The 25,143-nt window shown below is 37.9% G+C and overlaps 1 protein-coding gene across 3 annotated transcripts in view; it reads left to right on the top strand.

The window, feature by feature from the left end:
- Nucleotides 1–25,143, top strand: part of LOC127419901 (inactive dipeptidyl peptidase 10-like) — an 85,356-nt gene that overhangs the window by 15,019 nt on the left and 45,194 nt on the right. The window contains exons 2-5 of one of the 3 annotated variants that reach the window (XM_051661711.1): nt 18,595–18,709; nt 21,050–21,145; nt 21,366–21,460; nt 22,827–22,898. In XM_051661711.1, the coding sequence (XP_051517671.1) occupies nt 18,595–18,709; nt 21,050–21,145; nt 21,366–21,460; nt 22,827–22,898 (378 nt within the window). Of the gene's footprint in view, nt 1–18,591; nt 18,710–21,049; nt 21,146–21,365; nt 21,461–22,826; nt 22,899–25,143 lie in introns of those variants that run through there. The other 2 variants (XM_051661710.1, XM_051661713.1) reach the window with 2 other exon arrangements.

Genomic DNA, 25,143 nt, shown 5'->3' with positions numbered 1-25,143 from the left:
CTCACTGGTACTAGTGGTTGCCACTCAGGAAAACAAAATCCTAAGGGTGAGGAAGCCAAATCTGTAGATTACGAAAATAACCCTTGAATTGCAGGGTCCCTCTTTTATTGGTAGTGTGTACTATTGCACATAATTTAGAGCTAGGGATTAGAACAAACCTCTATACTCTTAAGTATTAAACTTTGGTACATTACTCATCATGCACAGATATGAATGGTAAATTATGTGACTTGTTGAGGAGAGGTTTGCTATTACATTTCTAAGTGATCGATTTTGTGGACAGTTTATGCCTAGTAGACATAAAAATTGACTAACATGGAACACTCTCAGAAAATGGTTCTGTTTAAGGTACAACAGCCATCACTGGGATAGTACCCTCAAGGGGACCTTTTCTTTACCTCTAGTTAAATGAAAAATTAAACTAGTTTCGGGTACATAATTGCACCCTAAAGACCTATTTTGTATCTTTAAAGGAAAGTCAGAGAGAGAATATCAGAGCAAGAGAAAGTAAGAAAGTGATAGAGTGTAAGGCCAGTTCAGTTAGAAGAAAACCACTCACCCACTGAGTGCTATGAATTGCCAGCCAGTGTATACCAGTGGACCCTTGAAATCCATCTGCAAAGGTTTCAGTAACCTCAGACTACATTCGAATATGTCTCAAGCCTGTTTATATACGTATTCCATGATTTGTGCTTGAATTGCGGGGATTAATCGGACAATTTGCGAGCTGTGACATTTTTTCTAATTGTTTTTGGGAATTAGCTTCCTCTCATTACCATAGTGAAGACAAAATGAAGAGACATGCCGTGCAGTACAGCGCTCACTTGTAGTTTGTGATGACTTCTGGAAATCGTTTAATTGTCTAATGAGAGTTAGGGCACACATAACATTAGTATTTATGTTAGTGTTATTAAAGTGTATTGAGTAATACTAATGAACAACATATACTTATAGGTGAAGTGTGTAATTTCTGTGCCACAGTTGATATCAAACAGAATTGCCATTGGTCTGCCATGGTCGAAAAAAACAAACAAAACTGATAGTCTCCTAACAAACTCACACCATTGGTTGAGCCAGTCCAGACTAATCTCATCGTTAATTTGTTGACCGTAGGTAGAGATTTTTTTTCAGCTGAAATTGGTCTGTACTCACTGAAATTTGAACTACTGCCCCCAGTGGCCACATATGTTCACAGAGTGGCACCAAAAGCAAGTTACTTTTAGTTGTAAATGGTATAATAAATACAGTCTTTTAATATGTACTTTTTGTGAATTCATTTGAGATTAGTTCAAGAATCTGTCATCATTGTTTACTCATGTTTCACATGTATGATTCACTCAGTGGGATGGAATGCTGTACACAATCTCTGTGTTCATTTCCTGTCTACAGCTAGAAAAAGGGTGACAGGCTTGCGGGGGCTCCATCCATGTTTTTCTTTTTCTTTTTTTTTTTTTTCTTTTTTGGGTGAATGTGAGGACCTGTAGGCTGTTTGAAAAGTGAAGAAATGTGGTAAGACTTCCTGACTGTGGGAGCACACAGAGGCAGCACTGCTGGCAGTGTCATGACTCTGGATCCACAAGCACACTGTGGATGTATAATGAAAGGTTTGCAGGTGCCTCCACTCCACCTCCTTATCCCATGACATCTTTCTAATCCAGGCAGTGACAGCTTCTGTAGGAGCAATCTGAAAGAGTGCCATAGCAAATATTACTAACAGTATTACTCATTAACCACAAAATCAATAACAGAAACTTTGGAAAAACTGTTAAAAGAAATCAATATTTGTTTATTCGAAAAACAATATGGAGCAATTGTGCAGCACTACATTTGCTGGTGTCACAAAATTGCACTAGATTATTACAGCATATATCTTGCCGTGCTGGAATGGTGTTTTGGGTCGGGATAATGTCAGGAAGTTGAGCATATGGACTTCACCATATGTTTGGCACCAGTGTGTTGAACTGAAATAAAGGGCAATTCATTGTCAGAGAATATTGGAGCTGGTCTGCTTAGTTAGTATACAGGATGATAAAATATGTATTTCAGTTTGATCTTGATTCTAGTGCCATTAAAGGGGAAGTGTGTCATTTTTTCAAAGTTTAACCCTTGTGCAACCTTCGGGACATTTTTGTCCTTTTCATTTTTCCGTTTTTTCAGTCATTTTGGTTGTTTTAATGCCAACAGCATACATTTTTTCAGAGGTGTGTATTTTTTGGGGAATATTGATATTTCAACCTCAGTTCCTGTAATACATCTATAATACACTGTGTGCACAAAATAGTTACACTCAGGACCTTAAGGACAAAAATGTCCCCATTGAAACCCATTAAAACTGCAATATTTGATCCCAGTGCCATTAAAGCATAAAATCATGAATTCTATAATGTTATGGTTTCATTCCGGAGCCCTGGCTTCAAAATTAAAAAATGTAATATTTTCCACCAGATGGTGCCATTTTTCTCATGTTTAGCCTATGAAGCAAATACATGCTTTTTTCCTGTTTTCAGATTGCTGTATTATAGAGCACTGCAGGCCAGTTGAATAAATGATGCAGCTTAATGTGTGTGGGTGTGTTGGAATGGATGTCAGAGTGTGTTTTGTATGTGTGTATTGAGAAATTTGTGTGTGTGTGTGTGCGTGTGTGTGTATAAAAAGGGTTAAATTCCTGAAAATGAATGAATATTTGGTAGTTATGATCAGGACTGATGTTGGTTAAAAAATCAAAGTCAGTGAAAGTGGAAAATATTACTAATATATAATATTTTTATGGCAGTTTTTTTGACGTGGACATTTTTGTCCTTTAAGGTACTGAGTGTGAGTTTTTTTTTTTTTTAATCTGACACTGCACAAAAAATAATAATGCATCAAAATCAGTGTTGTTGCTAATCATTGACATATCCCAGATTGTAATAATCCAAAAAAGTATATGGAAAATAATTAAAAATTAACTAATTGAAAGTGGAAAATAATATTAATAAATAATATTATTATGGCAGTTTTTTGACGCAGATATTTTTGTCCTCTAAGGACCTCTAAGTAACTTTTTTAAATTGACACACAAGGGTTAAATACATTATATGCACGGAACACGGCTTATGTGTCCATGTTAACGCATAAGTTCTTTTATGCTTTTGAAGAGTGCACATGTGCATGTATGCTCAAGTGCGCTGGGGAAACTAGGGATGTATTAACGCATAGGCTTTCCGGGGCTTAAGTCCCGGGGTCCGTGGCTGTAGGGGGGCCCTGAACTCCCAGGTGAAGGGGCTCGGTCGAGGCATCCACCACAGTACTCTCCCCTGTCAGCATTTACGGAAGAACGCATATGTACACTCTTTCAGCTGGAGATGCTGATGTAATCACAAAGACTGTGCACAACTGATATGACCATCCGTGTAGCGCATGGTCATAGAGTGACAATGTTCCCCCCGTCTGACGACTGCCAGGGCCCAGCGAAACTGTAAACCCCAGAGTCTGTCGCATTACACAGTGCATGCCGGTTTCGTGTCTTCAGCAGCTTTCATGCATTAAACAGCTTTTCTTATGTAAATTATCTATTATAATTTGATATCCGCAGAAGTTATTACTCCACCCCCTGCATAACGTCATTAACGACAGCTCTATACTGTTGAACCAACGTGGTTTGAACAATGGATGTAGTTACTACGGTTTCGGGAAACAGTCGTGACTAGCTAGTTAATTTCTCATCATACTACGGTGGTTAAGCAGTGAGTTAGGTTGTTGTACAGGAAATGCACCCCAGCCCAATACAGCAACATTGGCTCAACCAGTGGAGTGAGTTTGGGGCAGGACTATCTATTTTTTGTTCCAATAGACAGGGGGTGTGTTTGGGAACCAGACATTATTTTTGCAATTTTGTTGGTTTTGTAATGTCTGTAGTTATAGTTTTTAAATTCAGTGTGTGGAATGACAGACAAAACAAAAAAAGCTTTTTTTTTTTTTTTTTTCTGGCAGCAGTCAGTGTGATGCTCTAGTTGATTGAATTGTCTTAATGTGTGTTTTTGAGAAAATCTTCCAAAAAAAATAGAAAGACATTATGTCGTTAATGTGGATGCTCTTTGAAACAGCTTATTGAAACAGCTTTGTTTGGCCAAAACAAACCATTTATGTTCAGTCCCTATGTAAGGTCATTGAGTATGACCACAATATGTCATCTTTCAAACAATTCTGGTGTATTATAACTAAGGGCCTATTGACAAAGTCAACACATTTAGGGGCAAATTGTATGGAAACCAGCTATGGCTTCATCAAACCAGTCAGCATAAATCATCACAATTAGACATGCTGTGGTTGCAGTGGATTGGGAATGAATTTGTCAATATTCACTTGATGTGCAGCCATTTAACAATCATTTTTTATGTTTACTGGATCATTGCAGATCATTTCTTTGCCATCAGGGCTTTGACAGTCAGGTTGACTTCAGAGCTCCAACATATGTTCCAGAATTATGCAAAGCTCGGATGCTTCTCATTACCTCTGTGATTCAGCTCAAAGTGATTTATTCTAGTTTTCTCATCACAGCCAAACACTGTGAAGTTGAGAAGCTCCCATGAGTCTTATTTATGAATTGCTCACTTCCCATGGAAGCTGCTTAAAACTGCCAAAATCCCCAGAGAGCGACATGAAAAATTGTGCTGTTGCCTCCTTTAATGTTTTCCAGCTGGAATGGCAACCATCAGGAAAAAATATGTATGTCTTAATCTTAAAGGCGTGAGATCTCTTTTTTTTTTCTGGAAGGGGTGGAATTGATACTACATTTTTTGTAATTTTCGGAAGAATGTTAGTGTGTTGTGTGTGGTTGCCAGGGCGTTGCTATGCAGTTGCTTGTTACATGTCAAAGTTTAATACTTAGGATTAAAAAACATTGCAAATGAAGCAATCAAAATAATGACAGTGCAATATAAAACTATTTATACATTGATGATTAAAAGTATAAAAACAATTTATTTTAAGTTTATTACAAAATATTCAGATACAGTATGTACAAATATTTAAATAGCTTAAGAGGACCGACTTCATTACATCATTTGCAATGGTTTATGGAAGTAGTTGGTTGCTGCTGAGCTCCTTTGGCACAGTTCCTGTTTCTTGTTTGATAATAGTGACTTCTCTGATTGGTGGATCTCTCTTCAGGATTCTTGGTAGTGTAGTTTTTCACCAGGAATTGGCCTTAAAGCTGAAGTATTTAATTTTTTTTGGTTAAAATACTTTCTCCTATCCCATCTTAAAATGCAGAGCCAACTGTAAGCACTGTCTTTCCGTGGCGCTTTGAAAATTGCTCTATTTGTTTTATGTGACCCGCTTAGACCTGCCCCAACAGCGTTACTCAACCAATGGCGTGAGTTGGGGGCAGGACTATCTCTTTGTTTGACCAACGGCAGACAGGGGCGTATTCAGAAAGCTGTTTTGAAAAAGTTTATTTTTGCAGTTCCGTTTGGTGGTGCTAGTGGCGCAGAAATGACATACTTCAGCTTTAACATGTTTTTTTATTAAATTGAAATCACACTGGCTTCTACAGAAATATATATAGGCTAATCACTTAACAACCTTGTAGCTCCTAGCAGGTCTGTGTTACAAGGTTCATAAGTTATTGTTAAAATAATCAATTTCTCTAATTAGAAAATGAATGGTATTTTTACTTACAGAAACCAACTGTGAAGCTTGCCGTAGCCAGCACCACTAATAAACTCTTAAAATCTCTTGGATTCTACCAAAGAATATTCACATGAGACACATTTATTGCTCACATTAGCTCCCCAATCTTCGTATTAATTATTTCCCCCTGAAATCCCCCTTGGTATTGATCTCCTCTGGTGGTCCTTAGGCATGGTATTCAAAGTTTTTCCTAATGTGATATACATTACTGACAGCCAAATTACCGGACACGTTTTTCTCCCTCCTATACCACGGGAGCATCCTTGATGAGATTGTCGCCCACACAAAGCCCTGCTTTCTGCATTGCAGGAGCGGCGCCATATATGTGACAGACAGCTTTGTAGAGGCACTGCTCTGTGAACCCAGTGCTTGAGCAGAATACATGAGAAAACTGTCTACTTGAGACTCTGCTATAGGCCGGAAATGTGTCACTTCGATACCTATGCCAAGGTTTTTGAAGGCCAGGTTCTGTCAACTTTTCAGCATGGCTTTATTTGTCAGCCCTCTTTTCACAACAGCTCTCAGAATCCATGCCAGCTCGAGTGCATGCTGTCATTAAAGCAAAAGGAACGAAGTTCATTTAATTTTGTTTCAACAATTAATGTTGAATTTAATCAGAAAAATACAAATTGATGCATTTTCACTAGTTATCTCAGACATTTAGACCCCACTATATGTGAACCTATTTTAAAACATTTAGTCAATTCTCTAAAATTGTTAAATGAATACAGAAAGTGTGCATTATCCATTGCCTTTGTTGATAGATATTGGAACTGACTTAAGAAGGAACAACCACTTGTGTTTATTGCACAAGCAGACACAGTTATCGCCGAACTCTTAAAAGACAAATATTGACTGATTATCGGTCCATCGCTAAATTGGAGGCCATGATAACAGCACCTCATCTCTCAGAAGGGGATTTCTTCTTCCCCAGTATGTGTATAACATATAAGTATGATATTCCCTCATCACTGTTGATGTTGCCTTCTCCCTCAAAACAGAGTGCTCTTAATTGGGAGTGTAGTATAATTTCAGAGCTTTTGGGACTTGTGGAAGCCGAGCTGATGAGGCTCATTCAGAAAGAGGACTGGGCTCTCAAAGTAATAAAAATAGAAACAAATAAGACAATTGTTAACATACAGTAAGAGTAGAGCTTTAAAAATTGATGTGGATAGCATAGCTCATAACATTTTGTTTTAAAAGAATTTGATGAGAAATGTTTGTGTTTAAGTTGTTCCATTGTATGGAAAAAGATGCAATGAAAGTGATTGGAGACTGAGGCTAAAATTCTGCCTAACGTCACCTTTTGTGTTCCAGGAAGAAAGAAAGTCATACAGAATGATGACAGAATTTCATTTTTGGGTTAACTAGTTAGGATATATAGGATATATTCCTTTAAGGAAATTACTAAAGCATAAGACTAAACAGTATTATAGATCTGTGGAAACTGAATAGAGGCCAAATGCATTGTGATTCTTATCTTTCTGCAGCAGGAGTAGAGATATTCATCAGACACTATCATCAGTGGTTTTGATTGTGTTAAGCAGCTAGTAAGATCTATTAAAAATGAGGCTTTGTCAATTTCCACGCTGGCAACCTTTGAAGTTTTTGAAGTTATATTTTTTTGTTTCACAACAATATACAGCATCCAAGTACTCTGAGAATCTAATTAGAGTTTTTGAATTATTGGATTTAGGACACAGGAACAGAATTGTTTATTTTATTTAGTATAAATTAAAAAAACAACAACAAAAACAACCTAGTCTCATGACAACTCAAAGTAATTTGTACGAGATGGCAAAATCGTAGGATATTTTATGACTTGGCTTGTACAAAAAGAGACCAACCAATCAACAAATAGAATTTCAAATAGGTACAATGCAACAGATACAAGGCAACAAATTTTAGCTAGCCTCCTATTCGACACTATGTTAATATAGGAAACATCAGTGAACATATTTTGTTACTCATTCCATATTTATTTATGCAGTAAAATAACTGGTGTATGTGTATGATGTGTGATGTGTAACACACTTCCCTCATCTCGTTCTGATGTTTTCTTTCTTTCTTGGTACAAAAAAGTTATTTTCCCACTAAATGGATTGGGTAAGGTTTCAGTTTGGGACTTGGGTTAGGGGTTAAACTTAGGAAAAATTGTAAGATTGCTTATTCAAAATGCAGAAGTTTCACTTTCACCCTTGGTACAAAATAGTGATTTTTTATTAAAAGAGTCTTGGTAAAGGGTTAGGCTAAATTTAGGAAAAATTGTAATGACATTGTTTGTTGGTTTGTTTAATTTTGTTTATGGGGAAAAAAGCAGATTTGTACAATTTCTTTTGATTTCGTCTTCTTGTATTATTTCGACTTGTTGTGAGATCAGGTTGGGAAATGTTCAATTGTCAGTACTCTAATTAAAGCTGCTGTATAAAAAATTGTTCGCCACTAGTGGTATCAAATGGAATTAAAAATAACTTGATTTTTGCGTTTCACAAAAGTCGCCGCCACAATGCAAGGATGTTGTGAGAGGTTGCCAGGGTATTAACATGAAAAATATAAGTGTCCTTGAGCTTTGGAAAAGCACGATATAAATGTAACATTAATATTAATATTATTATTATTATTATTCTTTTCCCGCTATTCCCTTCTGGAAAAATGAGAAAGGCTCACTTTTGTTATTTATTCTACTGCATTTCGCTAATCCTGCACATGTAATTTAACTAAATAATGGTGTCCTAGTATCATAAAAATCCCTTATAGACTTATGGGACTTTCACCTGTTTGTAGGCTCTATTGATTTATTTTCATTTCTTTTAATGTTTGAATTTGTATTTAATATTCACTGCAAAATGTGGGCTTGACATTTCACAATAAAATAATAGTGTTATACATGCACTGACATAAATGAAAATTCTGTTTCAGCAGATATTAATGCCAAAAATACCAGGGGAAACCACAGTTAACAAAATATTCCACATTTAATGTAGCCTACAAATTCAGCTTCATCTGGTAGAAAAAAATAAATAAAATAATAATTTAATTAAATAATAATCGCATAATAATAATAATAATCATAATAATAATAATAAGTATTATTATTATTATATTAATTATTATTATTATTATTATTATTATTATTATTATTAGGCTGTTATTATGAATAAGCATATACGAGGCATATTTTATTTATAGAAACGATACATTTAAAAATGGGTGTTTCGTTTAGTTTTGACGGACTACCGGTTTAAGCCCTGCTCACATCCGGTTCTATCCGAATACGGTTAATTCTGTCGAAGGAACTAGAACAGACACAGATACAGATAATGGCTTCACTGCATACCCTTAGTCTTTATAACCCTTCATGAAAATGTAACAACTTGTTTCGCCTCTGAAATGTCTCCTTTTCTTTTACTGGTTAATATTAACCAATTCAAGTAATTTCATGTTGACCTGCTGCAATGGTGTACACAAAAGGTGCAAGGTATATGTAATATATGTTCTTGGCTGGCAGTCTGGTTTTGTGGTTGTCTTTAAGAAGTCTTTCGTCCTGAAAACGTTGAGGTCAGTTGAGCTGAAATCAGAGAATCTGCCAGGATGCCAGCTGGTCAAATCATGAGTTTTATACCCCGTCTTTACTAACACAGATTCTTCTTCACTTCAAACCCTGAGGGAAGGTGAAAAGGGGTGGGTTAAGCTAAGCTTCACTCTCAAAGAGAACAAACAAATAACAAAGATGTAATGAAGGCAAAATTTGATGGACAAGCAATGAGTAAACACATGCTCTACAGTCCCCCTCTGCCACCAGTAGTGAGTTTTCCACTAGCCTTGGAGTGACTGTTTATTTTTGTTGATTATGATTGATGACCTTATAACCGTACCTACCTGCCCGTCAACTGCAGTGTTGCAGCTTTTTTCTGCAGCCTTGGCTGTCAAAGAGGCATTCTAGGAGCTGAAAACACATCTAATAGACCTGTTTCATGTGGGGACTCTTGCTCAACATGACTGCAAATACTTTTACCATGCTGAAAGGACCAGTTTAGACCGGCTTAAATTTTCATGGACCAGGTTGGTTTACGCTTGTTTGGTGTTGGCCTCAGTCATCATTCACTATCAATGCATTCTTTTTCCATTCAAACATGGTGGTGACCAGCAATGCTGGTCTTTTCAGGAGAGCAACTACTTTGCATTCTTAAATGTGTCATGACGCAGTTGATAACGCAATGCAAGTGCGAATTGCATTCTTGGAATTGCCACAAGGGGTGCTGAAGAGTTTGCATTTGCGTAAACGTTTTTCAGTTTTCTCTTTCAGGTCAACTACTATCATGGCTGAGAAACAGTTTCTTCAGAGGATCTTGCTGAGCAAGTCAGTAGCTATGTTTCCATCCGAGTTGTGAATTTAATTTATGCAAAAAACCATAGTATCACTGTGAAGATGGGGACGTGGTCGTGTGTCTGTCTGCGGGAGAGGGAGAGCGGTAAGGCTCATCACCTGGGCTGTCATTATCATTAACACCTGTCTCTTGTTATAGTGGTGGCGGAGGGAGACCTGAAAAGGCAGACAAGTGCATCAGTCGGCAGAAGGAGAGACCAGAGAGATAGCCGGCTGTGTGTGAACTCTCACTGACTTATGTGTGTGTATATTTGGCCCCAAAGAGCCCTTTTTGTTTATGTTTGCTGATGCTAAAGGAGTAATAAAAGTACTCATATTGACTATTTCCGCTGCCTCCTGACTCCTCCATTTACCCTGAAATACGAACGCTGTTACAGTTGAATAAAGCTGTGTTTCCATCCCATGTGTTCAAAAGAACAAAATCGTCACTTCTGGAGAAATTGTAGCTACTGTGACTCTTTTACTAATAAAATACTCAAAGTTTAGGGCACAGGAGGTCACGTGACGCCATGCAAGAAGCAGACGTGTGAACGATGAGCTCTGCACACTTTGCTAAATTTTTTATTATTCTCATGTTATAATTTGGCGAAATTCGATACACCCAGTTACACATTTGCTCTTTGAGGTAAAACATGGCAAAGAAGTCAAAATCATCGGGCTCTGGAGACATTAAAAGACACTTACGTGTTCAGGATGAAAGCCCGACAGGCCTACAGACCAGGGACTCGATTTGGATGGCGCGGCGGGAGAAGGAATCCAGCGTCAGTTGTCCATCTTATCAGTGATGATGACGAAGGTTCTTGCTGACTTGGAGGATCTCACTGTAATACGTCGATCAAGTTAGTTACAAGAGTGTCAGATGCTGAGAAACGAATCGATTATTTGAAGTCTTCGGAGAGGGAATTAACCACTAATCCGCCCGTGACCAAAGTTGATCTGGAACGTATTCTTGAAAAGCTTGAAGATCTTGAGAATAGAAGCCGCAGGAATAACGTCAGAATTTTTGGAATTCCTGAGCGTGAGGAGGGCAGAGATATGGTGAAATTCCTAGACGAGCTCTTCCTGAGTCTGCTCGACATAACAGGCCACAAGCTGGAAATCGAGCGAGCTCACAGAGTCCCAGCTCACAGATCTGCTGAGGGAGACAGGCCCCGATCGATTCTGGCCAAATTTCTGAGGTCATCCGATAAAGATCTCGTGTTGCACCAGGTGAGGAGCAAAGGGAAGCTTTCTTGGAGGAATCATAATATTTTCTTGTTCCCAGACTTTGCAAGTTCGACAAGAGAGAAACGCGATCAGTTCAAGGAATGCAAGAAACTCTTACATCAGCGAAAGATCACTTTTGCTCTAATGTTTCCGGCCAAACTGAGACGAGAAACGAAGGACGGTCTCAAAGTATTTACATGTCCCAATCAGGCAATGTCTTTTATTGAATCAATGGGTGAGTAAACCATTAAATGTTTCTCATATGAATGGGTCTGACTCGCTGTACTTACTCTGGCTTTTGAGGAAGCTGGGCGTAATTTTGGTTTCTTTTTGCGTTGGCTCCGCCTAGCGGCTGGAGTTTATTTTGTGAATAACACTTTCCTTGAAGCTTTTGCATTGATGAAAGATTACGTTTGCATTGAAGTTCCCGGCCAGTTTGAGAGTGGACACTACGGATGACCGCAAAATATCTACATGCTCACACAAAGGATGTCTTTTATAAAGTTGACGGATTGAGTAAGTCATGGTATACAGGTGCATCTCAATAAATTAGAATGTCGTGGAAAAGTTCATTTATTTCAGTAATTCAGCTCAAATTGTGAAACTCGTGTATTAAATAAATTCAGTGCACACAGACTGAAGTAGTTTAAGTCTTTGGTTCTTTTAATTGTGATGATTTTGGCTCTCATTTAACAAAAACCCACCAATTCACTATCTCAAAAAATTAGAATATGGTGACATGCCAATCAGCTAATCAACTCAAAACACCTGCAAAGGTTTCCTGAGCCTTCAAAATGGTCTCTCAGTTTGGTTCACTAGGCTACACAATCATGGGGAAGACTGCTGATCTGACAGTTGTCCAGAAGACAATCATTGACACCCTTCACAAGGAGGGTAAGCCACAAACATTCATTGCCAAAGAAGCTGGCTGTTCACAGAGTGCTGTATCCAAGCATGTTAACAGAAAGTTGAGTGGAAGGAAAAAGTGTGGAAGAAAAAGATGCACAACCAACCGAGAGAACCGCAGCCTTATGATTGTCAAGCAAAATCGATTCAAGAATTTGGGTGAACTTCACAAGGAATGGACTGAGGCTGGGGTCAAGGCATCAAGAGCCACCACACACAGACATGTCAAGGGATTTGGCTACAGTTGTCGTATTCCTCTTGTTAAGCCACTCCTGAACCACTGACAATGTCAGAGGCGTCTTACCTGGGCTAAGGAGAAGAAGAACTGGACTGTTGCCCAGTGGTCCAAAGTCCTCTTTTCAGATGAGAGCAAGTTTTGTATTTTATTTGGAAACCAAGGTCCTAGAGTCTGGAGGGAGGGTGGAGAAGCTCATAGCCCAAGTTGCTTGAAGTCCAGTGTTAAGTTTCCACAGTCTGTGATGATTTGGGGTGCAATGTCATCTGCTGGTGTTGGTCCATTGTGTTTTTTGAAAACCAAAGTCACTGCACCCGTTTACCAAGAAATTTTGGAGCACTTCATGCTTCCTTCTGCTGACCAGCTTTTTAAAGATGCTGATTTCATTTTCCAGCAGGATTTGGCACCTGCCCACACTGCCAAAAGCACCAAAAGTTGGTTAAATGACCATGGTGTTGGTGTGCTTGACTGGCCAGCAAACTCACCAGACCTGAACCCCATAGAGAATCTATGGGGTATTGTCAAGAGGAAAATGAGAAACAAGAGACCAAAAAATGTAGATGAGCTGAAGGCCACTGTCAAAGAAACCTGGGCTTCCATACCACCTCAGCAGTGCCACAAACTGATCACCTCCATGCCACGCCGAATTGAGGCAGTAATTAAAGCAAAAGGAGCCCCTACCAAGTATTGAGTACATATACAGTAAATGAACATACTTTCCAGAAGGCCAACAATTCACTAAAAATGTTTTTTTTATTGGTCTTATGATGTATTCTAATTTTTTGAGATAGTGAATTGGTGGGTTTTTGTTAAATGTGAGCCAAAATCATCACAATTAAAAGAACCAAAGACTTAAACTACTTCAGTCTGTGTGCACTGAATTTATTTAATACATGAGTTTCACAATTTGAGTTGAAATACTGAAATAAATGAACTTTTCCACGACATTCTAATTTATTGAGATGCACCTGTATACTTTTATGCGGCCTCCGAGTGAATTGACTTGACCATCCGGGGAACCGAGATGTCGGTATTGTTTCTTTTTGTGTTGGCTCCGCCTAGCGGCTGGAGCTTGTGCCATTTACGGGACACTGGAATGATTACGTCGTCCGCTGAACTCATAACGGCTGGCTTACTGAACATTCGTTTGTCTATCTGTGAAACTGAACGGTTTTATATCAGCTGAAATTTGTTTTGTGGAGGATCACACTTTTAAAACAGTTCTGTGATTTAATCTACATGTTCTGTGTTCATTCTTCCTTTCGGCTGGGGGTTATTTTACAAAGTATTTTCTGTTATGTAATTTTGCTTCACAAATTTGTGAGGCAAAATTGAGCAATCTGATGGCAAAGTTATCGTGGGGGCTCGTGGGTGTTCATGGACCTTTTGAGTTTAGAGGGATTGTCGCTGGTTAGCGCTTTCGTGTGCGGGGTTAATGCGCACGTTTTTCTTTTTTCTGTTTGTTTTGTTCGGGGGGAAGTTTGGGGTTTGATTGTTTCACTAATGGGGAAAGTGGTCTGTATAATTTTGTTTTTGACACACAGTTTTTTTTATTTTTATTATATCAATATGTCAGTTGTTAATATGAGTGTACTATCTCTCTCCACATGGAATGTAAATGGGTTGGGGCACCCCATAAAAAGAAGGAAGGTTATTACTTTTCTTAAACATAAGAAATATGATATAGTGTTTCTACAAGAAACACACCTTTCCCCGCAGGAAGCTAAAAAATTTGGGAAGAGGTAGACATGTTTTCTTTAGTGTTGGCTCAAGTAAGAGCAAGGGAGTCATTATATTGGTAAATAAACATCTACAGTTAAAATTTCTCAAACAGATTGAAGATAAATTAGGAAGAGTCATTATTGTTTTAGCTGAAGTCCATAAGATTTATTCTAGAATAGATCTTTTTTTTATATCCAAGTCCCTCATTTCATCTGTTGTGGATTGCTCAATTGGAAATATCTTAGTCTCAGATCATGCCCTGGTGAGTTTAGAGGTGGTGCCACATACGGAGAAAAAGAAATCATATAGTTGCCGCCTTAATGTGTCCCTTTTGCAAAATCCTGATTTCCAACAAATGCTAAAGGCTTAAATCAGTGTTTATATGGAGACCAATTGGTCCTCAGTATCCACTGTGGGCGTGGCTTGGGAGGCACTTAAGGTGGTTCTTAGGGGTCGGATCATACAGTATGCCTCATTCATCAAAAAATCCAAAGCACGAGAACTCGTGGAGTTGGAAGGAAATATTAAAAATGCCGAAGCAGAGCTGAAGCGCCGTTTGTCATCCGATGGCCTCAGAGAATTGACTCGATTGAAAGACAGATATAATACTATTTTGTCGCAGAAAGTGGAGTTTTGGTTATTCAGGGCAAGACAGTCATACTATACTGTGAGTCAGGGGACAAAGCAGGAAAACGTTTGGCTAGCTATATAAAGCAGAGAGAGTCTTTTTCTACCATTCCCTCAGTGAAATCTGCTGGTGGTGAAATATTTAACTCTGCCATTGCTATTAATAATGCTTTTAAAGAATTCTACTTTGATCTCTATAGTTCCACGTCTTCGTCTACTGATGAAGATATTAGAAACTTTGTGAAACCATTAGATCTCCCTAAACTGACGACTGAGCAAAAAAATTCTCTTGATTCTGAGATAAAATTGGAGGAGCTTGGCAAGGTTATTAAGGCCTTACCTACAGGCAAGGCTCCGGGGCCTGACGGCTTTGCTGCTGAGTTTTTCAAATCTTATGCTACAGAACTGGCTCCACTTTTGCTAGAAATTTATATGGAATTATTAAAGAATGAAAGCTTCTGCCAACCATGACGCAAGCATGGATCAGTCTGATTCTTAAAAAGGACAAAGATCCAAGCGAGTGTAAAAGTTACCATCCAATTTCCCTGATCCAGTTAGATAAAGTCGATTAAGTAAAGTTATGACATCTCTTATAGATATAGATCAGGTGGGGTTTATTTGGGGCCGCAGCTCTTCTGATAACATTAGGCGTCTCATCAATATCATATGGTCAGTGGCGAATGAACAATCTCTGGTCGCTGCCATCTCACTTGACGCCGAAAAGGCGTTTGATATGGTAGAATGGGATTATCTTTTTAAGGTTTTGGAAATATACAGGTTCGGGAGTACATTTATTGGATGGATTAAGTTACTTTATAGACACCCAGTAGCGGTGGTACAAACAAATGGACTAATTTCAGATTATTTTACTTTGGATGGGGCACCCGGCAGGGTTGCCCTCTTTCCCCATTATTGTTCTGTCTTGCCCTGGAACCATTAGCAACCGCGATAAGAAAGGAGGATGATTTTCCAGGGGTGGTGGCGGGAGGTATGGCGCATAAACTCTTGCTTTAAGCAGATGATATTTTATTATTTGTATCTGACCCCTGTAGATCTATGCCTTGCCTCCAAAGAATTATTAATTCCTTTTCTAAGTTTTCCAGATATAGAGTCAATTGGTCTAAATCTGAAGCTTTGGCTCTGACAGTGTACTGTCCAGAAACAGCTTTCCAGACGGGTGCTTTCCAGTAGCCCAAACAGGGCATTAAGTATTTGGGTATTTTATTTCCAGCAAATTTGTGTGATTTAGTTTTGACCCCTTAATAAAAAGGTTTTCAAGCGATGTGGGCAGGTGGGCTTCATTACATTTATCGATGATTGGGAAGGTTAATGTTATTAAAATGAATTGTATTCCAAAATTCAATTACTTACTGCAGTCTCTCCCTGTAGATGTCCCCCTCTCTTATTTCAAGCAATTTGATAGCATAGCAAAGTCTTTCATTTGGAATGGTAAGCATCCCAAATTACATTTCAATAAGTTACATAGGCCGATTGACAAAGGTGGGCTAGGCCTACCCAACATTGTATTTTATTATTATGCATTCGGTCTCAGACATTTGGCTCATTGGTCGCTTCCACCTGAGAGAGCCCCTCCCTGGTTCTGTATAGAACAGGAAGTTCTTGCCCCTATATCACCACTGCAGAGCCTTTCTATCAAATTAATCGGAGAAGCTAAGTTACTACCCGTTATCTCGCACTTGAAATCAGTATGCACAAAGGTGTCCAGACTGTTTAATTCTGAAATTTTTTTAAATGTTGCCTCGAGCATATGGCTGAACCCCAAACTATGCATCAGCAAGTCCCCTTTTTGCTGGTCAGAGTGGATTGGGAGGGGGGTTACTACACTCGGTGACCTGTATGAGAGTGGAGTGTTGAGATCCTTTCAAAATTTGGTTCAACTTTTTGGGATTCCTAGATCTCAGTTCTATAAGTATTTACAGCTGCGCCACCTGCTCTGTACACCCTCCTAAAGCGGCAGATACTCTGGGAGAGGTGATTACTGCTTTTGGAAAAGGTCATGAGACATCGGTGTATTACTCCCTGCTAATTCAGAGTCTGGGAGACGGAACTTCAACTTCTCTTAAGAGATAATGGGAGAAAGATCTAAATTTGGTATTGGAGGAGGGAGAGTGGGCTGGGATTCTAAAAAATGTCAAATCTGCATCCAGAGACGCAAGGGTTCGCCTCATGCAATTTAAGATTTTACATAGAGTCTATTGGACCCCCTCTAGATTGCATAGGCTTGGTCTTAAAGACACACCCACCTGCTGGCGATGTCAAATAGAAGATGGAAACACAACCCATGTCTTTTGGGGATGTGTTAAGATGCAAGAATTTTGGATGAGGATTCAGAGTTTTATGTGCGAGGTTTTGGCCCCTCAAATTTTATTTTGCCCCAGACTCTGTATCTTGGGAGATGGGGCAGTCATTAATTTGGAGAATAAGCACATTGTTTTATTATTATTATTTTTTTAATTAATTAATTAATTAATTAATTTTTGTTGTGTGTCTATGGTTGTGTGACCACTGGGGTGTTGTTGGGGGTTGGGTGGGGGATTGGGGGGGGGGCGGGATAGTGGTGGTTGTATATTGATTCTGTATATGTGTGTTCTGCTATGTATATTTAATTGTTGAATCAATAAAAAATGTTAATCGGAAAAAAAGTTTAGAGCACAAAGGCAAAACATTGTAAAGAACTTCGTCTCATGTCTGGGAGCGACAACGCGTCTCAAAGTTCTTGCGTTCCACATTCCTTATGTCTTTGCTGTGCGAATCTATAATATATTTTTCAAAAGTGTCAATTAATCTGCTCTTTGGCACAGTTCAAGTTTGTATTTGACTCTATGCAGGGTTTGGATTTTCTAGACACCGTTATTTCAGGATGACCAGAGCAACATTTCAGTTGCAGTGTTTGGTCTGCTGGTTAGTCCAGTTATAAGCGAGTTATTTAGTCACATTACTTTTTTTGATGCGCATCTTGTATTCCTAGTAAATTCAATTGGAGTTTATTTGGTAAATATGTTTTCATCATAGTTTATATTCATTTCTTCTTATTGAATAAAAACTTTATCCACCTCAAGCGAGTGTATACTTTTTTTAAGCACATTTTGGAGACTTTATTTGTATCTTGGTGTTTCCATCCAGCAGTTTTTATGCAATATCTCAAAATGTGCATAAAAATATGTGGATTGAAACCCAGCTAGTGAAACTGTCACATCAACATGTTTGTAGCTAGCTACCTAAATAATAACATTTCTGGGTTAGTTGCACATATATTTGAAGGTAACTCCTTGAGTACTGAAGTTTGTTACCACAACATTAACGCAATAACGCAAGTTAAGTATGTACATAACGCAAGCTAAGTATGTATAACCGGACCACACACTTGCAGTGCATTTGCAAGCATGCTTGTTTGTGTATTTGTGTAATGTATGTTTCTGGCTTTATGTGAACTCCCCCCCCCCCCCCCAAACAGGAAAGCCACACATTTTAATGTAAATAAGCCCCATTAGAGGTCAAATGAGGCACCATTCGGGGGAAATTAAGACATGACAGAAATATAGGACACAATTAGCTTTTCATTTTTCACTTGAGGATTTGTTTTGCTGTTTTTTTGAAGGATCATTCTAAATTACACAGATTTCTGTCAGTGTGAAGCCCTTTCATTCTCCCACAGAGGCTCGCTGCACTAATACATGCGTCACATGAGATGCCTGCTCTGAGGCGCTGTAAATGAGGCAGCACTAATACATTCCCCCTCAGCAATGGGAGAGCACGTGTATGTTAATGAGAGAGAAAAAAGTCCTATGAGTTGCTTTTCTCTTGTCTTTTTGAGCAGGACTTAGGCAGCACGGGAGGACCACCTCGGAATTGGAAGGGAATTGGGATCGCCTTGGTGGTTATACTGGGGGTCATGTCCCTGGTCACCCTCTCCATTATTATGCTCACCCCTGGTAAGGAGGAGACCAAAGTACTGAAGGAAAATAAAATAGATGAGATGGGTGATCAAATGGAAGCCAGGGTGAAGGAGAGAAAGAGGGAACATACAAGTAGGAAAAGGGAAAAACAACAGAAGATTATAGAGAGCTTGTGTGAGAGCCGGAAGGCTAATATATGAGACATCCATTCACAAAAACAAATACAAAAGGACATTCAGGAACAATGAAACAAAGCCAGCCAGACAGCCTGCTCCGTTAAAAGACCTCATGAAATCGTTTGACGAGCAGTTTTCTTTCCTGTGTTGATGTAAATTGAAACAGGGAGGTTGAGCGATATACATTTTTTGAGACATATAATTTTTTTTTTGTTTTGTTCTTATAAATAGCCAATAGGCTTTATTTACATCACAGTCATGAACCATGATTTTTACTTGCTAGTCGGTTTTAAATGGTATTAGGGGAGGAATATTCTCATTCTAGAGAGTGTTTGATTGGACAAAAATATGTATTGCAAGGGGAATCATCAATATTTTTAGTCCGTTTTGGGCGAGAAGAGAAAGGCTGTACATTTAAATGTGTACATACAGAACTGTGCAAAAGTCTTAGGCATAAGATGTTTCACAAAAACATTAATCATTAAATTGGTTATTTATATCTTCAGCTTTAGTGTGTGAATAGGAAATAACAATTTTAGACTCCAAAACATTCCCATTACAAATAGAAGAACAGGGAGCCCTGCAACAGATAGCATGGCCCCCACAGAGAACACTGAACATTGAGTCAGTCTGGGATTACATGAAGACACAGAAGCAATTGAGACAGCCTAAAAAGATAGATAAACTGGGGTGAATTTTTTAAGAAGCTTGGAACATCCTATCTGCCAACAACCAAGAAAAACTGTGTCCAGGTGTACCTAGGAGAATTGGTGCTGTTTGAAGGCAAAGGTGGTCACACCAAATATTGCTTTAGCTTTTTTTTTATGTTTACTGGACTGTATGATGTTAATTGATACTATTTATGGCATTATTTTTTTAAGAAATCCTCACTATGCAACATTTTTCACAAATGCCTAAAACTTTTGAACAATACTGTATATATCAGCTAAAAGCTAAAAGTTTGTTAACTTTTAAAAGTACACTAGCATATACTGTAGGTGGCTTCAAAGATATAATAGACATGGATAAAAGCCAGAAAACAATTCTGATTTCATGAGGTCTTTAAAGGTGAATTGTGTAATTTTCACGCAACTAGCATCACCAAACAGAATTAAAAAACTATTTATGACTGTTTTCAAACAGGTTTTCCAAACACTTCTCCGGTGCTTCATTGGTCAGACAAACAGTTAGTTCCGCCCCACATTCATGCCATTGGTTGAGCCAATGTTATGTCAGATTGTTTTGAAGTGCCACAGAGCTAAGCTGTTTAAAATTTTCAGTCAATGTACAAAATGGCTTACTCATAGTTGTTGTATATTAAAGAGAGAGTTCACCTAAAAATGTAAATTCTCTCATCATTTACTCACCCTCATGCCATCCCAGATGTGTATGACTTTCTTTCTTCTGCAGAACACAAACAAAGGTTTTTAAAAGGATATCTGAGCTCTGTTGGTCATTACAATGCAAGTGAATGATGACCAGAGCTTTGAAACTCCAAAATCCATATCTTTAATCCATTACTTCAGAAGTGATAAAATAGGTGTGGTTGAGAAACAGATCAATATTTAAGTCTTTTTATATATATATATATATATATATATATATATATATATATATATATATATATATATATATATATATAAATCTCCATTTTCACTTTCACATTCTTTCACATTTTGAAAGTGAAAGTGGAGATTTATAGTAAAAAAGGACTTAAATATTGATTTGTTACTCAGTGACACTTATCATATCTCTTTTGAAGATATGGATTTAATCACTGGAGTCTTATGGATTACTTTTATGTGACGTTATGTGATTTTTGGAGTTTCAAATGTCTGGTCATCATTCACTTGTATTGTAAGGACCTACAGAGCTGAGATATTCATCTAAAAATCTTTGTTTGTGTTCTGCAGAAGAGAGAAAGTCATAAACATCTGGGATGGTATGAGGGTGAGTAAATGATGAGAGAATTTTCATTTTTGGGTGAACTATCCCTTCAAGGTGGGATAGTAGAAAGTTGTGTTTTAACATAAAAAAAAACTTCACCCTTAATGATTTTGTCTTCAGACTAATCTAATCCTTATATAAATTGAACATTGTGATTGAGTTGAAAGTGAACTCTTTGATATTCTTGGTACAGGCAGGGTTTGTCCTCTAGGTTGTTTTTGTCCTTAACTGACTGTCTGATCTTGTATTTCAGACGAATCTCATCTCCTGCTGCTGTCTCGTCTCACTTTGGAGAACCTGGAGAGTGAAGATTTCAAAATTCACGACCCATGTGCAAAGTGGCTAAATGGTGAAACCTCTGCATTGTACTTACTGCATTTTAGTTAATGGATGCTGTAACTGACACCAGTTAATTGACTTGATTTACTAAGAAAGTAAATGGCCTTAATATTGATTTCATGTTGTGTTTAACTTGTGACACTAAAATGATTCTGTACAGGTTGAATGTTGAAATAGACTTGGCCTAGTTTGAAACTTAAGCTTTGGTTGTTAATATCTGTTTCTTTCAGAGAATGAGGTATCACTATGCACTCGGGAGGGTCACGTTCAAATCCATAATCTCAACACCAATCTAACCACCACACTGCTGGACAACAGCACCTTGGTTAGTGTATGCTGACGTACACATGCATGCATTCACATATTCACATTAAAGACCACAATACATTTGTCCCATCCACAGAGATACTTAACATACTGAATAAAGTCCATATTTACTCTTGTCCTCATCTTAAACCTCTGACCACCAGCGTAGTGCAGCACTCTGCAGAATTACAACCCCCTTGAGGCATGTGACCAAGACAAGATATACAACTCCATTAGCTCAATTCTTAAGGAGCCTGACAAAGGGGTCACTAGTAGGGTGGAGGGAGAGAGAGGGGGTATGGAAAGGTTGCTAAACGTCTTGTAGTAACAATCAGAATGATATAAAGTGAGCAAAGAAAGAGCAAATAGTGTTCTTAGGCTCTGACAGTTAAAGCTTTTTGTTGTATTCTCTTTTTTCTACACTTATCCCCAGTTGATCCCGTAGCATATGTCTTCAAAGAGACTGTTTCAGCAGGGCAGCCCTTTGAACGCTGGAGCTGGGTGATGCTGAGAAACATATATGGGTCATTGCCTTAGATGCTCAATACAATGTTGTCAAGATGGTGGAGATTTCTCTTCTAAAGCCCCTTTACACACTGTCAACACTGTTATACTCACACTGCATCCATGTCCCAGCAACACGGTTTATTCATTTTGTGCACACAATGGATTCAGAGATTTGTAAACTGTTTTTTAAGGTACATTCCGGGTTCATTACAGGTTAAGCTTGATTTGAGTCAAAATTATTTTCTGTAGCGAAATAGAGCTTGTCTCTCAAACATGTTTATAATGATGCACTTACAATGAAAGACTCTGGTACAAGACAGTGCACTGTGATAAAAATACACGCTGTTTTGAAAGTATAGTCACAAGACTTTATGCGTCATCTTAACATGAGACTAATCTGATAAAATCCTTGTCTGTGTAAAGTTACATCCAGTATTTCAACTCTTGTCATGACCATGTAATGCCATTAAATATAGTACCTTTGGCATGATATGCACAGTGATACCAGTAAGGGACTGTTTTCCTGAAGATAACTCCACCGATAGGAATTATGTTCATAACACAATCAGAAGTTCATACGCCTACAATAGTATTCCCACAAATAAAAGGACGATTTAAACAACTTTACAACTCAAGTAACACATTTTTTTAGAAAAATTAATATAAGTGTTAACAAATGTTGTTTTTGTTTGGTTTTGTCTCGTTTTTTGTTTTGTTTTCCGTCTCGTTTCTTTTTTTTTTTTTTTTTTTTGCAAACTGAGGGACGAGTCAAAATTATTGTATTATGGTAATAGACAGTATATCTCAGATCTATCTTTGAACCCAACATAAGATCAAAGGTCAAGTTTGTTTATACTTGGTATTGATTCTTGTTTTAGGATCTGAAATCCATGAGGTTCCAGGTTTCTGCTGATAAGAAGTTCATCCTGATGGCCTACGATATCCGCCATGTGAGTAATATAAACAGAAATGCACAGAGAAGCTCTCATGCCCACATGGTTCCTTCATTACCTGTTGGGATTTTGGAAGAGAACAAAAATGTTCTTAATGATTTTCTTTTATTGTTTTGGGTTTTCATGGTCAATGAAAACACAGAAACACATACAAATGTTTAGTAATGCTTTTCAAATCATGGCAGGGACCGTGGATAGACTTCTATTGTTATTACATTTGTGGTGCTTGCTAAGGCAAGCATCACTATTACTATTGCTCAATTACTATCACTGATATCTATCGCCTTCCAAACAATAAAAAAACGCATACAAATCTGATAGACTTACACTGAAGGAGAGAGCTAAGCTTAGGGACCAGAATATCACAGAGACTCGGTGGTGAGCTCTTTAAATTTAAGCCAGTTTGCAACTGCCTTGCAACCAGATTGCAATGCCCTAGCAATGCTGTATATCGACAGTAATTTCTGCAGCATGTTCAATACTGAAAGCTGCTCCGTTTAACAGCAAACCTGAAAGGAATAGAATATTCAAATGCAGAGGACGTGGGTTAATAGAACTAAGAAGGAGGGATACTGAGGAGAGGAGACTAGAGGAGAGGAGAGGGGAGGAGAGGAGAGGGGTTGTTTTGGCTATAAATTGTAATAAGATTCACACTTTGTGATTACAGGAGGTTTTAGCAACAGCACTAAAGGGCTGAAAATACACTTGTAGACTATTTGTCTGAGTTACAATAGCAATCTGTAGTTAGAATCCCCTTGCCAACCTTCCACTTCAGAAAATAATCATCTCTGAAGTAAACTGTTGTCTCTTCTTAAAAGAGAATGCTATAACAGAGTGCAGACATGAGTAACAGAGAAAAGAAAAAAGCTGAAAACACTGACATATTAGAATGCATACATATCCGTACATACATATCTATCCCTCTCTCAATTGCTCGCTCTCTCTCTCTCTCTCTCTCTCTCTCTCTCTCTCATTTTTAGTCTCCACTTGGGATTTTGATTCTTTGTGTATTTGTATGTATTCCATATTGTGCATTTAGCTCTAATCTCATGAAAACATATCTAGGCTGCATATCACCTGAAAATTAAAAGAAGACAAAAGTAAGAAATTATATTTTGCATAAAGAAACTTAAGCCTATTGAAGGACTATTAAGATTATTTGCATTGCGACAGTATTTTCATGACAATTAAGCAAAATTTTCACTCTAAATTCTTATACCATAATGTGTTTTGCTTTAATATTTTTTGTTATTCCCATTATTATCAGAGGTGATTAAATTCTTAATTGTGTGATACTGTTTTTCCTCTTTTAAAACTGCATAAATTAAAGGCAACACCAATACAACCATAATAGAATAGAACAGAATAGTATCTTTTATTGCCACACAGCAAGTCCAGTGGAAAGTGTTGTAGGTACAGCTAGGTAGAATACATGGGATAAAGTGCACATTAGCAAATGTACAGTTACAGTAATATTTGTAAGACAATACAATATACAATACAGTACAAAGCACTATAGAACAATATATACAATACAGAACAAAAACACTGTTCACTATGCAATGAGATACAAGAGACAATGTACAAAAACAGTATAGAAATTGCAATACAGTGCATACAGAAAACAGATGGGTAATGATTTTTGATATAAAAATTCTTAATTTAAAAAATATATCCTTATTTTCTGTGCATTAAACTTAGTTATAAAATGTCACAATGCAAAAAATCATATTGTTTCTAAAACAACAATTTTTTTCTTAATTTTGGGGCTAAATATGACCCAGGCATGTTCTTGACAGGTTTTGTGACTTTCATATAATCGTGCATTTACTAGAACTCACACAGGATAAATGACACCAATCTGTGTGGTCACAACTGCAGGGAAACACTGGATTTCTCAGTTAGTTCTCCACCTCCTTTCACAGTCTCTACCTCTATTCCTTTATCTCTTGCGCTCCCCCATTTCCTCTTATCTCTAAAGAGTATGTGCTGACTGAGGCAGTTTGCAGCTCAAGCAACCAAACTGAGCACAGCTGCACTACACAGAAATTACACACACACACAGAGAATGAGAGAGAGAGAGAGAGAGAGAGTATGGGGACAGAAGAAGTGGAGGATAAAAACGATGCGATCTGCAGTCGCCCAAGGATCACCCTGTCCAATCGAAATCAATCACCGGAATGAGATGAATGGGGTGTGTAAGTGTGTATGTGTGTGTACAGAATGTGGAAAGAGATTAGAA

This window comes from Myxocyprinus asiaticus, chromosome 29, assembly GCF_019703515.2.
Source record: "Myxocyprinus asiaticus isolate MX2 ecotype Aquarium Trade chromosome 29, UBuf_Myxa_2, whole genome shotgun sequence".
Taxonomy (NCBI): Eukaryota; Metazoa; Chordata; class Actinopteri; order Cypriniformes; family Catostomidae; genus Myxocyprinus; species Myxocyprinus asiaticus.
The sequence above is the reverse complement of the archived record's forward strand: the minus strand, read 5'-3'. Positions and strand labels throughout refer to the sequence as shown.